Raw genomic sequence first — 18,372 nt, forward strand, 5'->3', positions numbered from 1 at the left:
GACTGGACTTGAGGAAGCAGAAGGTGGCTTTGCTTCCACGTCAGTATCCACCCAGGTGATCTCTGTCTTGTCTTGTTGGGCAGAGAGATGGTTTGAAATGAGCGAGCCATGGCAGCTCTGAACTTCCAACCTTCGCCTCAGTGAGGGAAGGAGGCCCCACAGGACAGGAAATGCAGGAAATGACAGTGTGATTTTTTTTTTTTGCTTTTTTTTGGGGGTCACACCTGGCAATGCTCAGGGGTTACTCCTGGCTCTGCACTCAGGAATTACCTCTGGCGGTGCTCAGGGGACCATATGGGATGCTGGGAATCGAACGTGAGTCGGCCACGTGCAAGGCAACGCCCTACCCGCTGTGCTATCGCTCCAGCTCCTTTTTCTTTCTTTCTTTCTTTTTTTTTTTTGTGACAGTGTGATCTTGGCCCAAATGGCCGAGCAGCTGTTGTTACGCCCAGCACCGAGGGGACTTGGTCTTGTGTGTGTGAAAAAAATTCGGGAGCTCTTGGCTGGGATTCTGTGGGAACATAGCTGGTAGCTGATGGCACGGGGCTCCTTCCGCGTGCTCGAGAGCGACCCCGACACTCGAGTCAGATGCCTGTACCATGTCCCCAGGCGTCCTGGCAAGCTGTCACTCGCCAAGGTCACAGCGAGGGCAGTGGAGGGAGGCGCCCGAGACTGCAAATGCTTCTCCCGGCTGGTAGCAGGAACAGAGCCACCGGGCAGGCCAGGAGCTGGACGCCCAGAACAGAAACGTTCGGAGCAAGTGGCCTTGTTTGACTGGAGAACGACACCTCTTTGTTTATGGTGTTCTCAGCGTCTAAAATCAAGCCTAAGATGCGCCGCCTCGCTTCTTTCAGTCCGCTTCTTTCTCTACATCTCTCGGGTCCTTTCTGAGACGGGGAGTCCTTTTTGTGCGGGATATTTCCATCCTGTCTTTATTTTACATGTTTGTAAATGAATGAAATCTGGGCCCTGGGTTTAAGGAGATTCTGCGCTGAGTGCGTTGTCTTGGACCCGTGGACGCTGCTAATTTTCTATATGCTTGGGCTTCTTAAAGTCAGATTCGGCCACTGGAGGTCATGAAACAGTGCTTCCGGTAACCTTACTCTTTAATTAGGTGGAACGAGCGGCCTAATCATACCTTTAAAACCACCATCAACCTATAAACATCTCATGCTCACATTTACAAGGCAATAATATCACCCGATGATATATAACCCTTTTTTTTTTTTCATAAAAGGAGAGTGCATTCTAGTGAAGAGAGAGAGAAAGATGGGAATCGGGGTCTTCCTCCCGCCCCATTCCAGGCACTGAAACCTAGACAAAGTCTAGGAAAATCTCCACTAGAATCATCGGGTATTGGGGCTGGAGAGATAGCACAGGCTGAATGCGCTTATCTTGCACGTGACCAACTCTGAGCAAAGATCACTCCTCCTCCATCTGGCCCAAATCCACCCATCCCCCACCCGACCCCCCCAAGAAAGGGGAAAAAGACATTAAATAGGAAAGGGCCTTGATCCCTGAAAATCAGATCATAGGCTAGGGGGGGCCCTAAGAGGTCCAAGCCTGCCCCCTATGCAAAGACTGTGTAGAGACTGGAGCAATAGTACAGCAGGTGGGGCATTTGCTTCGCACAGGGCCCAGCTGGATGCAGTCCCTGGCACCACATACAGATGACTGAGGCCACCGGAAGTGATCCCTGAGTGCAGAGCCAGGACTAAACCTGACACAGGCAGGTGTGACCCAAGTACAGAGGGAGGGAGGCAGGGAGGGAGGCAGGCTGGCTGTGTAGGGAGACGAACCTCGGCAGCACTCAGCTCTTTTCTTTATCACTCTCCTTTGAGCCTCCCACTCCGGAAGCTGAAAGCCTTGGGGCTGGGGCAGAGGAAACAAGGTAGCACTCTGAAAGGGGTACACACGGGGAGGGGTATACACGGGGAAGGGTACACACAAGGAATGGTACACACGGGGAAGGGTACACACGGGAAGGGGTACACACCGGGAGGGGTACACACAGGGAGGGGTACACACGGGGAGGGGTACACACCGGGAGGGGTACACACGGGAAGGGGTACACACGGGGAAGGGTACACACGGGGAGCTCAGACTCCACGAGGGCCCCCTCCTCTCTGCCTTCAAGTGAGCCAAACTGTGCGTACGGGCAAGAATCCCTGAGCCCAGGAAAGATTGTCTCCAAAGAATGAGGGGGGACGAGGCAGAGCCGCCACCTCCAGAGTCAGTCCCCGCCAGCCAGGCTTTAAAATCAAAGCCTTCCATGGTCAGCTCATTTCCAAGCACCTCCGTGTAAAGAGAATTATAAAAATGCAAAAAGATTAGGGCCGGGGAGATAGTACAGTGGGCAGGGCGCCTGCCTCGCACACAACCAACGTGGATTCAGTCCTTGGCACCCCATGTGGTTCCCCCCAAATGTTGCTAGGAGAAAGCCCTCAGCACCGCTAGGTGTGGCCCCAGACTAAAATAATAAATCCAAAAGAAGACCCCGAAGTGTCTGACGGCCAGCCCAGAGCTACAAGCACACGTGCAAATCGGCAGAGTAGAGCCTGTCCTGGGAAAAGGAGATTGACAACAGAGTCATCAGGGACATTGAAACTGTAAATCTCATTCGTATGCCTGACAAACTCGAGCAGTGAATTAACATGCTGGGGTTAGGACAGTGGGCAGGGCATGTGCCCTGCACACAGCTGACCCAGGTTCTATCCCTGGCATCACATGTGGTCCCCTAAGCTTGGCCAGCAGTCACCTCGGAGCATCGCCGGGCGTGGCCCAGAAGCAAAAAAAATAAATAAAATGCTTAACATGCTAAGTAGAGACCAAGAAGATGGGAAAAAGGAAGATCAACTTCTGGATGAAAACTATAGTGTCCAGAATGGAAAAATACTCTGATTAATGGTTGATTCGATGGTTCAGGGGGAAAAAGATTATTTAACTTGAAAAAAACAGCGGCAGAAGCTATCCAGAAGGAAACGGGAAAAAGCCAGAGACAGGGTGATGAGCGCGTTGCTGAACTCTGGGGTAGTGTCAAGTGGTGATGAACACAGAAGGTCTCACAGGAAGGAGGGGAAAGGACTGGGAATATTCGAAGAACTAATGGGCAGTTTTCTCCCTAGTTAATAGAAACTAGAAACAGACTCAAGATGCTCCACAGACCTCAAGAAACTTCTAGAAAACGACAACAGTTGGAGCTAGAGAGATAGGACAGTGGGTAGGGTGTTTGCCTTGCATGCCACCAGCCTGGGTTCTATCCCTGGCATCCCATATGGTCCCCTGAGTGCTGCAGGACCTTGGGTTTGACCCAAAAACAAAACAAAAAGATAAATTGGCGACTGATTTTTTTTTTCAAAAGCCATCCAAAGTGTTAGGCAGTAGGAGCCAGTACCCGTAAGATGAAAGGAGAATCTCCAGTCCATATTCTCTGCTTTTTTCAATTCGTTCATAAACTTAGGTGAACGGAAGATTTTTGTAGTTTTTGTTGATTTGTTTTGGCATTACACCCAGCAGTGCTCAGGGCTTACTCAAGAATCATTCCTGGTAAAGCTCAGGGGACCAGAGGCAATGCCTGGGATCGAACCCAGGTTGACTGCGTTCAAGGCAAGTTCTTGGCTTATTATATTTTTCATTTTATTTATGATGATTATTATTACTATTTCTCCAGCTCTCAACTTTAGATTTTTTTCTTCAGCCAAAAAAGTTAAAGAAATGAGGCCAAAGGGATAATGCAGTTGGTAGGCTGCTCGCCTGGTATGTGGCCGACTGGATTTGATCTCTGACACCCCAGATGGTCCCCCAAGCACCACTAGCTGTTTGTGGGGGTGGGAACATATAAAAATAGTTAATATCCAAAGAAAAAGAAATCTTAATGGGGACAGAGGGATGCCTTAGTGGGCTTGATTGCATGTTTGCATGCATGAGTCCGGTTTTGAACCCCATACCCCACCACCAATGGCCCTGAGTACTGAACAGGGAGTAGCCGCTGAGCGCTACTGACTGGCAGCAGAGAGAAACAAGGAATGAAATTCTTTAGCAGGCTGATCTTATTGCACTGAGAGGTTTAGATCTGCTCCAAGAAATGATTCTTCCTCCCCGCCATACACACACACACACACACACACACACACACACACACACACACACACACACACACACTTCCCTTCCCTATTGTTGCTGTGAAGACTGGTGATTGCATGCTTTAGTTACAGTGTTTGCACTTGTGCTAGCAGGGGAGGACTCTTACTACAGTGCTCACACAGCTGGCTTGGCACCAGAGTGGACGCACCAGGGGCCCTAAACAGCAGGGCCTCTGGTGCATGTGGGTGGCACTGGGGATCAAGCCCCAAGGCCTCAGGCCTGCCATGTGGCTACTTTTGCCCCTGAGCCATCCCCAAATAACAAGACTTTTAAAATCAAGTAAGCAGAGAGACAACGAGGCTATAGACTACTTGAACAGAATCATAATCCAAGTTGACCTTATTGGCATTATCACAGCGCCCCGCCTAACAACAGCAAGATACAGATTCTTTTCCGTGTACACAGAACACTTGGCCAAGACAGACCGTATTCTGGGCCACAAATTAATTCTCAATAAGTTTTAAAGGATTCAAATCATACGAAATATGTTCTCTAACCACAATGGAATTAAATTAGAAATGAACACCAAGAGACATCTGGGAAAATCCCAAATATTTGGAAACCAGCTAAGCCACAGAGAGGGAGAAAACATTTGTAAGTCATCTATCAGATAGGGACTTGTCCAGAATGTGGAAGGAGCTCTCAGCAGCGATAAACGGAAAACAAACAGCTCTTAACGAGGAGCGAGAAATGGGGATGTGCACTTCACCCAGGAGAAGGGTGACAAGTGCTTGAGTATAAGGAACTGCAAAATAAGATCCTGCAGAGACCCTGCCTTCCTGGTATCCCAGGTCAGCGAGAAGAGCCTTAGCAGGCTCACCCCGGAAGGAAAACAGCCGGAACGCCCAGACACTGCCGGATTATAGTATAATCCCTGTGGAAAACTCCTGGGGAGTTTCTCTGAAGATTAAACAAAAGGGCTGAGTCCACGCTGGGGACAGGGTGAGGAGGGCCTGGGTTCAGTCGTCAACAGAGCATGGTCACCTTTGTACGTTTGGGGGTGACCCCCCAAAAACACAGAGCCAGGAGTAACCCCCAGCACCACTCAATAATAATAATAATAATAATAATAATAAAGGTTAAATAAGATGCACCTACCTTCTATCCTGGTTGTTTACTTAAGAGAAATGAAACAGGTTCAATAGACACAGCGGGGAGTGGGGGGAGAAAACTCAAGGAAAAAAATGCATTCTTAAAGAAACCTAAATTTAGAACTGGAGAGGTAGTACAGAGGTTGATGTGTTTGTCTTCCAGGCAGCTGAGCCTAGTTCAGTCCCCCAAACCACATACGGCCATACCCCTCCCCCCAACCCGCCCCATTCCGCCAGGAGTGATCCCTGAGTGTAGAACCAGGAGTAAGCCCAGAGCACCACTTGTGTAGTCCCAAAACCAAAAATATAAATCTAATTTATATACGTATAGTACGGTTTATAGGCATGTATAAAAATTATACCTATACCTAGGGGCTGGAGTGGAATGGAGCGATAACACAGCGGGTAGGGCGTTTGCCTTGCACGCAGCCGACCCGGAATTCCTCTGTCCCTCTCGGAGAGCCTGGCAAGCTACCGAGAGTATCCCGCCAGCACGGCAGAGCCTGGCAAGCTCCCCGTGGTGTATTCGATATGCCAAAAACAGTAACAAGTCTCACAATAGAGACGTTACTAGTGCCCGCTCGAGTAACTCCATGAACAACGGGATGACAGTGCTACAGGGGCTGGAGTGATAGTACAGTGGGGAGGGCATTTGTCTTGTAAGCGGCCGACCTGAGTGTGATTCCCAGCACCCCATATGGTCCTCCAAGCACTGCCAGGAGTAATTCCTGAGTGCAGAGCCAGGAGTAACCCCTGAGCATCGCTGTGTATGGCCCCCAAACAAGCAAACAAACAAACAAAATAATAGTCACAGCGTCTAGAGCACTGACTTACCTTGCACCTGGCTGACCCCCGTTCAGTCCCAAGCACTGCATATGGTCTCCCAAGTGCCTTTGCGCACAGAGCCAAGAGTAAGCCCTGAGCACTGCCAGGTGAGGACGGTAATTTCTCTGTCCTTCTAACTGAGCAGGGCGCAGCCCCAGGGTCAGTGCTCGCTTGGCTTGCGTGGGGTCCCTCCCAGCCCTGGGACTAGCTAAACAGTGAGTGTTCGCCGTCTCACAGCTGGGGAGCCAGGGATCGCTCGCTGGTGGCAGTGACGACCTTGTTCTCTCCAGATACATGGGGGTGCTGGGGGGCTGGGGAGTGGGGTTGGTTTGGGGGGGCTTGTAGTTTGTTTTTGGCTGGTCTTTGCAGGTCCTGCTTCCTGCTGATTTTTCAGCAGGGAACCACAAATAGTGCTGGCTTCTGGCTGTTCCCTTGTTCCAAAAATGGATCCAATTTTGGTTTGGTTTGGTTTGGTTTGGTTTGGGGGCCACACCTGTCAGTGCTCAGGGGTCCCTGCTGGCGGGGCTCAGGATACCTGCTGTACGGTGTCTCTGGTGTGTGCCCGGCACTCTCTGGAGTCGGCTGAGTGAGAATGTGCCCTGTTTCTTCCACCAAGGAAGGTCACAGGAGCACCCCCCATGTCCCTTGGCACGTGACTGCAGGTGGAAACGTGACATTGGCACTCGGGGAGGAGGGTCCTGCTGGCCTGGGCCAGAGCTGCCCCACCAGGGTGCCTGTGAGAGAAGGCTTCAGTGAGGCCCCAACATCGCTTCAAAAAGGGTCAGAAGGCACCAGGACTGCGGGGAAGGGGATGCAGCAAAGCCTCATGGGGCCAGAGCGAAAGCGCAGCGGGGAGGCTGCTTGCCTTGCACCTGGCCAGCCCAGGTTCCATCTCTGGCACCCCAGATGGTCCCTGAGCACCGTCAGGAGTGATTCCTGAGTGCAGAGCCAGGAGTAACCCCTTTGCATCACCAGGCATAAACCAAACCACCTCCATACCCCTTCTTCCTACCCCAAAAATAAAAAAAAAAAAGATGCATTGAAACAGTATACCTGGCATGTGGCAGTTGCTCAATAAATGTGTCTTCCAGTTGTTGCTCCAGTCTTTGGAGCTGGAGAACTGAGTGTTCAGAGTAGAGAGTTAACAAAAACATGTGCTGGGAGCTGGAGTGATAGCACAGCGGGTAGGGCGTTTGCCATGCACGTGGCCGACCTGGGTTCAATTCCCAGCATCCCATATGGCTCCCTGAGCACCGCCGGGAGTAATTCCTGAGTGCAGAGCCAGGAGTTACCCCTGTGAACTGCCAGCTGTGACCCAAAAAGCCAAAAAAAAAAAAAAAGCCAAAAAATCATGTGCTGGTATGAGAGGGAGAACAGAGTGGGGTGTTCAGTGCACCCACACCCATGGGCCCCATCAGCCGATGGCTCCTTTTTCTCGGGGGTTCACATTAGAACCCAGGTCTAGGGGAAAGTGTGTGGAAAGCTCCAGTGTGCCACAGTGGGACCAGGCTGGGAGGTGAATGTCCCCAGTTTCTAGAAAGCTGGGCCAGAGAGAGAGAGAGACAGCACAGAGGTTAAGGCCCTTGCCTTGCCCGTGGCTGACACTGGTATAATCCCTGGTACCACATACCTCTAGTCCTCCAGGAGTGAGCCCTGAGCACAGAACCAGGAGTAATCCCTGAGTATCACCAGGCATGGCCTAAAAAACAACCATAAAGTTTTTTTTTTAAAAAAAAAAAAAAGAGTTTTCTGGAGCAGACGGCTCCCTGTCCTCATTCTTCCCGCACAGGCTGGTTGGGGATGGCGAGTAGGAACACATGCCTGTACCCGAGCATCCCCAAGGGGACGCCACGTTCAGGGGGTTGATCGGATGGCAGGTCTGAGGCACGTTTCCAGTGCCGTGTCGCTGCCTGCTGCGCCTTTGGGGTGCTCACCACGCTGCCCCCCCACTCAGCACACTCGTGTTTCCTCCCGCAGATGAGCACCATGCCCGGGTTGCCCACCCGGCCCTGCTTCTATGACATCGATCTGGACCCAGACACGGAGCAAATCACAGGCTTGTTCTGAAGCAACGCGGCGTCCACGGACCGCTTCAGGTAAGCTCGGTGGGGCGGTGGGGCTTGGGGTTTGGGTTTGCGTGTTGGTTTGGGGGGTCTTGGGGATCCTTTCCGGTGATTCAGTGCAATGCCACTGGGTCTGACTGAGCAGGGATGTCCGGGCTCACCTCTGGTGGTGATCAGGGGGCTCGAGCCCCGTCCTGCTTTTTCTTTTCTTTTTTCTTTTTCTTTTTTTTGGGGGGGGTCACACCCAACAATGTTCAGGGGTTTCTCCTGGCTCTGCACTCAGGAATTACTCCTGGCGGTGCTCGGGGGACCATATGGGATGCCAGGGATCTAACCTGGGTCAGCGCATGCAAGGCCAATGCCCTCCCTGCTGTGCTATCACTCCAGCCCCTGTCCTGCTTTTTTCAATTTCTTTTTTTTTTTTTCAACATGGGTTCTACTTGGTGGTACTTAGGTGGTGCTTAGAGGACCCTCCGGTGTCAGGGATCAAGCCCGACCCTTCGTGTGCCATGACATGACATGCCCCACCCCAGAATTATCTCCCCAGCCACCTTGTGCCTTTAGTTTTAATTTTTAATACTTATCGTATAAATGGTCTCGTTGTGGGGCTGGAGACAGAGCACAGCAGGTGGGGCACTTGCCTGGTACGGTTTAATCTCTGCACCGTATATGTAGTCCCCCAAGCCCCTCCAAGAATGATCCCTCGGCCCAGAGCCAGGAGTAAGCCCTGAGCACTGCCTCCCTTCCGAAACAGAAAGGCCGGGGATTCCCTGAGTGGTGGCTCTGATGCCCGCTTCATAGCAGCCCCAGTGTGGCTTGGCACTCGGGCCCTTGATAAGCCCAGACTGTCCAGAATATGGAATCGTGTATCTCTGACTTGGGTTAAAGGCACCATCCGGTCATCTCCAAGGAACCCCATTTCCTCCTGGTTCTGTCCGGTTTCTGTTTTGTTTTGTTTTGTTTTGGCTTTTGGGGTCACACTCAGCGATGCTCTGGGCTAACTCCCATCTCTGCACTCAGGAATCACTCCTGGCAGTGCTCAGGGGACCCTGTGGGATACCCGGAATTGAACTCAGGTTGGCCGCATGCAAGGCAAACGCCCTACCCGTTGTGCTATCAGAACTTCCCAGTTCTGTTGGGGCTCAGGGGAAGAGCATGTGTCTTGAATGCATAAGGCCGTCGTTTGGTCCCTGGCATTCTAAAAAAGAAAAAGAAACTTACTAAGTTTTTTTGTTCTGTTTGGGTTTGGGGCCCCGCCCAGCAGGACTGAAAGCTGACGCCTAGCTCTGGTCAGGGATCACTCCTGGCAGGCTGGGGGGCCGGGAATCAAACCCAGGCCAGCTGCGTGCGAGGCAATTTCCCTACTCGCTGTACTATCTCTCCAGCCTGAAACTTGTAGTTCTTCTTTTTTTTCTTTTTGGGTCACACCCGGCGATGCTCAGGGGTTACTCCTGGCTCATGCACTCAGGAATTACTCCTGGCGGTGCTCGGGGGACCATATGGGATGCTGGGAATCGAACCCGGGTTGTCTGTGTTCCAGGCAAATGCCATACCCACTGTGCTATCGCTCCAGCCCCTGAAACTTGTAGTTCTTGTTCCAGGGTTTATTTGGGTGGTGGTGTTGGGTGAAATACGGTACACCCTCTAGTGCTCAGGGCGACTTCTGTGCTTGGAGTTTACTCCCAGCTCTGCTCAGGGGGGATGCAGTGCCAGGATCAAACCAGGGCTGGCTTCATGCCCGGCCAACTCCTTCACCCCTCTATGAGCCTTTCTTCCAGTATTCCAATCCGGGCTGTAGCTCTTCATGCTGCAGGCCCTGATGGTGTTAGCTCCTGGGACGAGAGCAGCAGTACAGGGGGTAGTGCGGCCAGCCCAGGTTCAGTCACAGCATCCCATATAGCCCCCCAGTCCTCCAGGAGTGATCCCTGAGCTCAGACCCAGGAGTAAGCCCTAGGCACAGCTGGCTATGCCCCCTGCACACCCCCCTCCCACCCCCCAAAAGAGATGTTAACTCTTGGCCCCAGAGAACCAGTGCAGGATTAAGGTGCTCACCTTTCATACGGTTGACCCTGCTTTGATCCCTAGCACGACATTGGGTCCTCTGAGCCCCACCGGGAGTGGCCCCTGAGCACACAACCAGGAGTAGCCCCTGAGCACTGCTAGGTGTAGCCCCCAAAAGAGCACCCCGCAACAGAAAAAAATTTGTTTGACTCTTTGTCTGATTTGTTGTTGGGAGCCACACCCAGCGGTGCTCTGAGACCCGTATGTAGTGCCCGGGTTCCGACCCGTGTCACAGTGTCCGCAGCTGTGCACCTTAACCTTTTTTTTTTTTTTCCGCTTTTTGGGTCACACTTGGCGATGCACAGGGGTTACTCCTGGCTTTGCACTAAGGAATTACCCCTGGCAGTGCTCAGGGGATCATATGGGATGCTGGGAATCGAACCCGGGTCGGCCGCGTGCAAGGCAAATGCCCTACCCGCTGTGCTATTGCTCCAGCCCCTGGCTTTTTTTTTTTTTTTGAGGGGGGGAGGTCACACCCAGCAATGCACAGAGGTTACTCCTGTCTCTGCATTTAGAAATCGCTCCTGGCAGCACTTGGGGGGCCATAATGGATGCTGGGAATCGAACCGGGAACGCACTATCTGTTGTGCTATCACTCCAGCCCCAAGCATCTTATCTTGGATGGCTTCTCTCGGGCCCCCAAGAATGTTCACTTGGACGACTGTCCACTGGGACAGATCTGGGTGTGAGATGAAGAAGTACCTGGCTGGTAGCTTCGCTCAGGAGAGGGGATTGTGGGTGGGCCAGCTGTTCCTGGGGTCATGCCCCTCTCCACCCCCACCCCCATTCAATAGGCCTGGAACAGGGGGTGACGCTTTCCTGCTTTCCTGCCCGCCTTCTCTGGTCCCTTCACCCCCCATGCCCCCCCACCAGTAACCGTGCGTGGGAAAAGCCAGGAAATCTCCAGAACTTGAGCCCTCAGCCCCATGGAGGCCTCGCTCCTTTGCTCTCACCTCGGGACCACGAACCCAACCCAGCCTTCCCGAGGCCGTCCTGTAGAGCTCATGAGAAGGACTTGCTTGTCCCAGTGAAACCGATCCTGCCGCCGCCCCTATTCTTTCTTGGGAAGTGATTGGATTGCGGGTAGTTGAGTTTGGGGTTTTGCTTGTGGTTTTTGGGGGTCCCTCTTGGTTTCTCATTCTGAACCTTTATCATATTTCTGAGTCTTGGCAGGACTCAAATGAATATCAGACAGTCGCGCCAAGTTCCTGAAGAATTCAAATCGTCTCTTAGTTGGTTTTCTGCTGTGCAAAGTTGCGTTTTTGTTATGGAGTCAGATGGACTGGGCTTCGGGTCCAGAAATGTTCACTGTTTCATCAAAAAAAAACCTCTTTCTCTTGCATTTTCACACACAGGAAGGCCTGGAACCCCTGCTCATGCCTTCACTCAGTTGCCTTTGGAGCAGAAACTGTCTGCCAATACCTGTAATAACCATAAGTCAGTCCTGAGGATGGCTGTTACCCCCTCCCTTCTGTGGACAGGACCTGGCATCCCTGGGAGAGTACAGGGACTCTGTGACTTTCAATCTTCAGAGTATTTCTCAAGGCCGGAGAGATAGCACCACGGGAAGGGTGCTTGCCTTGCATGTGGCTGACCCAGGTTCGATCCCTGGCACCCCCAGAAATGTTCCCTGAGCACAGAGCCAGGAGTAAGCTCTGAGCACTGCTGGGTGTGGCCCCAAACAAAACAACACCCCCCTCCCCCCAAGTATCTTTTTCAAGAAGAAGCTTAGAGGTTCTTTATCACCTATGCTTCTAGATAGGGCTAAAGAGATAATGCAGTGGTCATGGTGCTTGCTTTGCACACAGCTGACCATGCTCGATTCCCAGTGTCATATATAGTCCCCCGGGCCCTGCCAGGAGTGGTCCTTAAGCACGGAACCTAGAGTAAGCCCTGAGCACAGCTGGCAGTGCGCCGTTCTACCCCCCAAAGGGGCTGACTGTTCGTCCTCCCTTCCCCCATACTTGGGGCTGAAAGAGGGCTTCCTCTTTATCACATCCAGGCAAGGCCCAAGCAGTCTGCAGGACAAATAGCTTCCATAAGAGATGGCACTTGTTCAATCTTAAGATTGGATCTAGAGATAACAATCCCTCACTATTTCGTGGACATCTGAGCCTGATTAAATCACCCAAGATGATGATTAAATCACCTAAGATGGAATGTTTGGAAACTTTACCTTTAAGAAATTCTTCATTTCCCCGCCCCCACCCAGCCTCCAGCCCCCCCCCCCCAAAGAAAAGAAACTTGGAAACTTGTACTGAATACTTTTGTTCTTTCATTCCCGTGAGATAAGCACTGATTCTTTATCATATTTTCACCTGACAGTTTGCTTTACAGACAGATGACAGGAAAGATGACAGATTTTTCCTGATCCATAATCAGACTACCTTATTTTTTTTTGTCCAAATTTTGAGTTTTTTAAAATAGGGAGCCCCCGTACCAGAGCGATGGCTCAACAGACTGAGCGCGTGCTTTGTATGCAGGAGGTCCGAGTTCCGTCCCCCCACCACCTGTGGCCCGCTGAGCACAGAGCCAGGAGCAGCCCCTGAGGACAGCTCCAATAATCAAGTGTAGGAAGGATAACAATAAAGCACAAGACCCTGAGCTCCTTTTTTTAAAATTTTTTTTGCTTTACTTTTTGGGTCACACCCAGAGATGCTCAGGGGTTATACTCCTGGCTTTGTGCTCAGGAATTTCACCTGGCAGTGCCCGGGGGACCATATGGGATGCCGGGGAATGAACCCAGGTCGACCACGTGCAAGGCAAATGCCCAACCCGCTGTGCTCTCACTCTAGCTCTGACTTCCTTTTTTCTTTTTTTGGGTCACACCTGGTGATGCACAGGGATTACTCCTGGCTCTGCACTCAGGAATCACTCCTGGCGGCAGTCGGGGGACCATATGGGATGCTGGGAATCGAACCCAGGTCGGCCACGTGCAAGGCAAACGCCCTACCTGCTGTGCTATCGCTCCAGCCCCTGAGTTCCTTTTGACATAGAACTGTTAGAGGCGAAGTGACAGGGGTGAGTCATTGGGCACCCCAGCCGTCCCGTCTCTCTCCAGGTTGTCCTGCCCTGCTAGTCGGGTCACCAGGCCTGCAGCCAGCACCCTTCCCTCCAGCCACCATTGAGTTGCTTTCCATTGTTGCTGCTTGTCCTCTCGGGGAAGCTTCCCTTTCCCCTCTCCTTTGTGCAGTCCGTCTGGGGGGCGTGTTTCAGGTCCCCCGTTCCCTGGCCGCCTAACCTTCTCCCCCTCCCAGGCTAACCGAGCATCCGGGCCAGCCGCCCCCTTCCCCTCCTTTATTCCAGTGTAGAAAACTCTTGGCCCCAGAGAGAAATTCTTTCATGAACAAATTCAGATGAAAGGCCAGTGATTGCATGTACATTTCCCCACGAGTGGTGAGCTCATTATTTCTTTCCTGGAACTTAGATGTTTTGTAAATTAGGTTTTGGGGGGGTGTTTTTTGTTTGTTTGTCTGGATTTGGGGGCCACACCTGGTGGTGCTCAGGGTCTCCTCCCGGCTCTGTGCTCGGGGGTCACTCCCGGTAGGGCCCCAAGGACCTGTGGGCAGGGATCAAACTGGAATTGGTCACATGCGAACCCCCATGCTAGCTCTCTGGCCCCTCTTAGCTTTTGTTTCTTTTATTTTGGGGAAGGGCGACAACCATCCGTCCATGCTCAGGGGCTACTCGGAGCTCAGGAGACCCGTGTGGTGCTGGGATCAAAGCCCAGGAAGTCCCACCTGCAGAGCACGTGCAAGGGCCCATGGAGCCATCTCCCCAGGCCCCTCACTTGTTCTTTTTATTTAGTTTTTATTTTTTGGCTTTTTGGGTCACACCCGGCAATACACAGGGGTCACTCCTGGCTCTGCACTCAGGAATTACCCCTGGCGGTGCTCAGGGGACCATATGGGATGCTGGGAATCGAACCCGGGTCAGCTGCGTGCAAGGCAAACGCCCTACCCGCTGTGCTATCGCTCCAGCCCCTCACTTGTTCTTTTTAAAATGCAGTGAAGGGGCTGGAGCAATAGCACAGCAGGTAGGGCGTTTGCCTTGCATACGGCCGACCCAGGTTCAATTCCCAGCATCCATTATGGTCCCCCAAGCACCACCAGGAGTGATTCCTGAGTGCAGAGCCAGGAGTGACCCCTGTGCATCACTGGGTGTGACCCAAAAAGTAAAAACTCAGAAATAAAAATAAAAAATAAATGCAGTGAGGCCATCTCTCTTTCAAAACGATGGTTGGCGTGGACAGGGAACCTTAGTCTTTTCTTTGAGAGAAAGTAACAATACAGAGATTTCAGCAGTAGTGTAAGTTCCTGGTCCATTCTCTTGCCTACTCTCCTACATGCATTTTTCCTTTTTTATTTTGGTTGGGACCACACTGGGCACTGCTCAGGGGCTACTCTTGGCTCTGCACTGAGGAATGACTCCTGGTGGACTTGGGGACCCTAAGGGGTGCTGGGGATTGAACCCAGGTCAGCCACGGACAAGGCAAGCGCCGTCCCCACTGTACCATGGTTCCCGTCCCTCTCTGTGTAGTTTTCAGGTCTTGTTTTCAAGTCTGTACATGCTCTCAGAGAGGAGCTGGAGTCCCAGGTGAGAGAGTTGAGAATCTAAACTCCCAACCCCGCAACCCTGGTTAAGCCCCTGGAGCCAGGACTCCCTCAGTTTAGAAGCCGTGGGATTACTGCCCCGTGTCCATCTTAATGTCCACCCATCTGTACATCTGGGAGAAAGTTGCAGGAAGCTGCCAGCAGCCACAGAACAGCGGAGAGCCTAATTAGCCAGTGACTCTCCATTAATCATTAAGAGTCGTAACCAGAGCCTCAGCCTTGGCCGGGAGAGCACTTGGCTTGCAGCAACCCGGGTTCGATCCCTGGCATCGCACATGGTCATCCAATCCCACCAGGAGTCTTTCCTCAGTGCAGAGCCGGGGGTAAGCCCTGAGCACCACAGGGTGTGGCCCAAAAAACAAAATATAAAAGCTCTCCTTGTCTTACAGCTAGACTTGCTCTGCTGCTCTTGTTTTCTTTTGGTCTCCAACTTTTTTTTTCTCTTCATCATGTTATTAACAATATTAAAAATCAGAGTGCTCAGTAGAAAACTATACCAAAGAAGATATGCAAATCATAGAAGGGTTTGCATGACTATAAAAGTATATTTTATCCAAGCAACACTCAATATAATGTAACAAGTTTAAAATATTAGACTCTTCTCAAAATTCTGTAAAAGCACCAAGAAAAAGTTCCATTAATAGATGGCTGAATAAATAGCAGTACTCCTACATTAAAAAAAAAAAGAAAAAGTTTCAATAATAACACAGTTCATCTTTTTATTTAGCCTATATTCTTTACACAGTTTAAGTATATCCTCAGTGTTCTATTTGTGGTTCAAGTAAAAATTCCAATAATTCAGTCCTCAAGGATCCTTTGTATGACCAGCCTTTACTTTACAATGCCTTCTTCATACCTTCATATTTTCTAGACCATTTTGTATTATCATCAGTCATGGCTGTACTCTAGAGTCTTTGAAGATTTTGTTTTTAATTTTTTCTTATTGAATCACCGTGAGATACAGTTACAAACTTTCCTGATTACATTTCAGTCACACAGTGATCGAGCACCCCTCCCTCCACCAGTGCACATTTTCCACCACTAAGGTCTCCAGCTTTAAACCTACATTTTCCTAACAGTTTAACACCAGAGGAGAAAGGCCACGTCCTAAACCACTGAAAATTGTTTTTTTTTTTTTTCCTTGCAGGCTCCCAAAATCACAAACTCACGCCTTGCCTTTTTACTACATTTGGAAGAGGAAATGAATTTGAAATACACTGGTTACAAAACCTAAGGAAATGGTGAAATGACCAAAGATTGATTCTTCTGTCCAGAGAATACTGTTTGCAACAGAGTATTTCTCTACTTCAGCAAATGGACCTCCACCAAGTCTGAAAGAAACGGATTCTCTTCCCACTGCTGTTACATTAGATTGTTTATTTTATGGGGACGAGGGATTAAAAGAGTGTGAACTAAAAGGTACCCCGTGGCAGTTTTGTCTGTGGAGTGTTTGAACTGAAAATAATAGTGTATCTGGAAAACCCAGCGGATTGGTGCTGGGTTATACCGGGGTCACTGTAGCTGCTACCTGGCGTCAATACCCTGGGGAATCAGGAATGCAGCCAGAATGTTCTAAACATCACACCACACAGAAATATCTGGTCCAGGGCCAGAGACATAGAACAGCAGGTTAGTATTTGTCTTACACGCAGTCAACATGGGTTTGATCCCTGGCCCCCCCTAACGTCCCCTGAGCACCACAGGGTGTGACCCAAAAAACCAAACCAAAAGAAATATCTGGTCCAGTGTCAAATTGTTTCCCTGCAGTGTTCTGACGGTCCCTTGAAACAAAGTACATTTTATATCCTGAACCTTTTTTGCTTTTTTCCCATGCTCATGGAGTTTGCATCATTTAGCCTGAAAACTAGGTTTATGCGAGTTCTTCCACCATGAGCGAATCTCAATGGCCGGGGGTCCCAGAGGGCAAAGAAAAGGGACTGGGACCTCAGTGTGTTCCTTTCGCCCAGCCCTTCGGGGGCAGTCCAGAATGTTCTGTGGCCCTGTCACCCCCTCCCGGGAGAGCCTGAGCCTTTGTTTTCTGGAGTTTCCTACCATCATATAAAATTAGAAGTTAAGACAAGGCTGAGGATTCAGGAACAAACAAGAGGGGATTGTCCTGGAAGACGTGTATGTAAAAATAGTCGCCCGGAATATCTTCCGTGTTCCCCAGGCATATCCCCGAGAAGCCCCGGCCCGGGCGTCTTTCCTGGGTGCCCGTCCCGTACCCTCCGAGGGCCCTGCTCTGCAGCGCGCTGCCCGGAAGGATGCACAATTTCATTTGCTCCAAAATACCTCGATACCCCTCCAAAGACTGTCCCAAAAGCACCTGAAGTGCCGGGAAGATGGTTCAAAGGGCTGTGGTGCAGATTTAGAGGGTTTCAGGGCTTGGGGGTTTTGTTTTTGCGGGATGGGCTGTGGGGAGGAGGGGAGTTTGGGCCACACCCAGTAGTGCTCAGGGCTGACTCCTGGCTCTGTGCTCAGGGATGACTCCTGGCTCTGTGCTCAGGGCTCACTCCTTGCTCTGTGCTCAGGAATGACTCCTGGCTCTGTGCTCAGGGCTCACTCCTGGCTCTGTGCTCAGGGCTCACTCCTGACCGTGCTCTGGGGACCTCGTGTGGTGCCAGCAATCAAACCTGTTTCCGCTGCATTCAAGACAAATGCCCCCATCTGCTGTACCATCTCTCCGGCCCTGAAGCTCAGGTTTGGCGTGTGGGAGGCCTGGGTTTAACACCCAGGACCACATGAGTCCCTGAGCACCTGGGTACGCTCCTCCACCAGAAAGGGACATCTGAAGCATTCTCTCCCCTGTCCCCCAGCCCGCCCCATCCCCCCATCTGCCTGCCTGTTGGAGTCTACCACCTCTCTAGAACTGCTGTCTTCTAGGGTCTTCCAGGTCTAGATCCAGCTGAGAGTATCGGGGTTGGTGTGGTAATCGTGGCCTTTCTGCGATGCACTCCACAAGCAACCTTCTGGGGACTGATTTAGACTTTGGGGTGGGTTGCTTGGTTGGTTGGTTTTCATTTTGGAGTCACACAGGCAGTGCTTAAGACTTACTCCTGGGACTGGAGCGATAGCACAGTGGGTAGGGCATTTGCCTTGCACGCGGTAGACCCAGGTTCGAATCCCAGCATCCCATATGGTCCCCCGAGCACCGCCAGGAGTAATTCCTGAGTGCAGAGCCAGGAGTCACCCCTGTGCATCGCCGGGTGTGACCCAAAAACCAAAAAAAAACTTACTCCTGGCTCTGCACTCAGGAATCAGTCTTGACAGGGCTCTGGGACCATATCCCCATATCCGGTGCTAGGGATCGAATCCGGGTCAGCCCATTCTGTCTCCTTAAAGTTTCATTTTCTGGGGTCCGAGCCGTAGTACAGTGGAGACGGCCTTTGCCTTGCACGAAGCCAACCCAGGTTCGATCCAGGCATCCCATACGACCCCCTGAGCACCGCCAGGAGTGATTTGTGAGTGCAGAGCCAGAAGTAAGCCGTAAGCCCTGAGCATCGCTGGGTGTGACCCAATAAGCAAAAAAACAACAAAAACAAACAAACAAAAAAACCCTAAGTTTCTTTTTCTGTT

The 18,372-nt window shown here is 51.3% G+C and overlaps 1 protein-coding gene across 1 annotated transcript in view; it reads left to right on the plus strand.

Annotated features, from left to right (window-relative positions):
- The window catches only part of MTHFD1L (methylenetetrahydrofolate dehydrogenase (NADP+ dependent) 1 like), a 193,214-nt gene extending 176,977 nt beyond the window's left edge, over positions 1 to 16,237 (plus strand). Inside the window, exons 27-28 of the mRNA XM_055136619.1 lie at positions 8,037 to 8,155; positions 15,944 to 16,237. Of these exons, the coding sequence (XP_054992594.1) occupies positions 8,037 to 8,126 (90 nt within the window). The 3' untranslated portion in view covers positions 8,127 to 8,155; positions 15,944 to 16,237. The remainder of the gene's footprint in view (positions 1 to 8,036; positions 8,156 to 15,943) is intronic.
- Positions 16,238 to 18,372: the final 2,135 nt, after the last annotated feature.

The sequence above is a fragment of the Sorex araneus genome, chromosome 4 (assembly GCF_027595985.1).
Source record: "Sorex araneus isolate mSorAra2 chromosome 4, mSorAra2.pri, whole genome shotgun sequence".
NCBI lineage: Eukaryota > Metazoa > Chordata > Mammalia > Eulipotyphla > Soricidae > Sorex > Sorex araneus.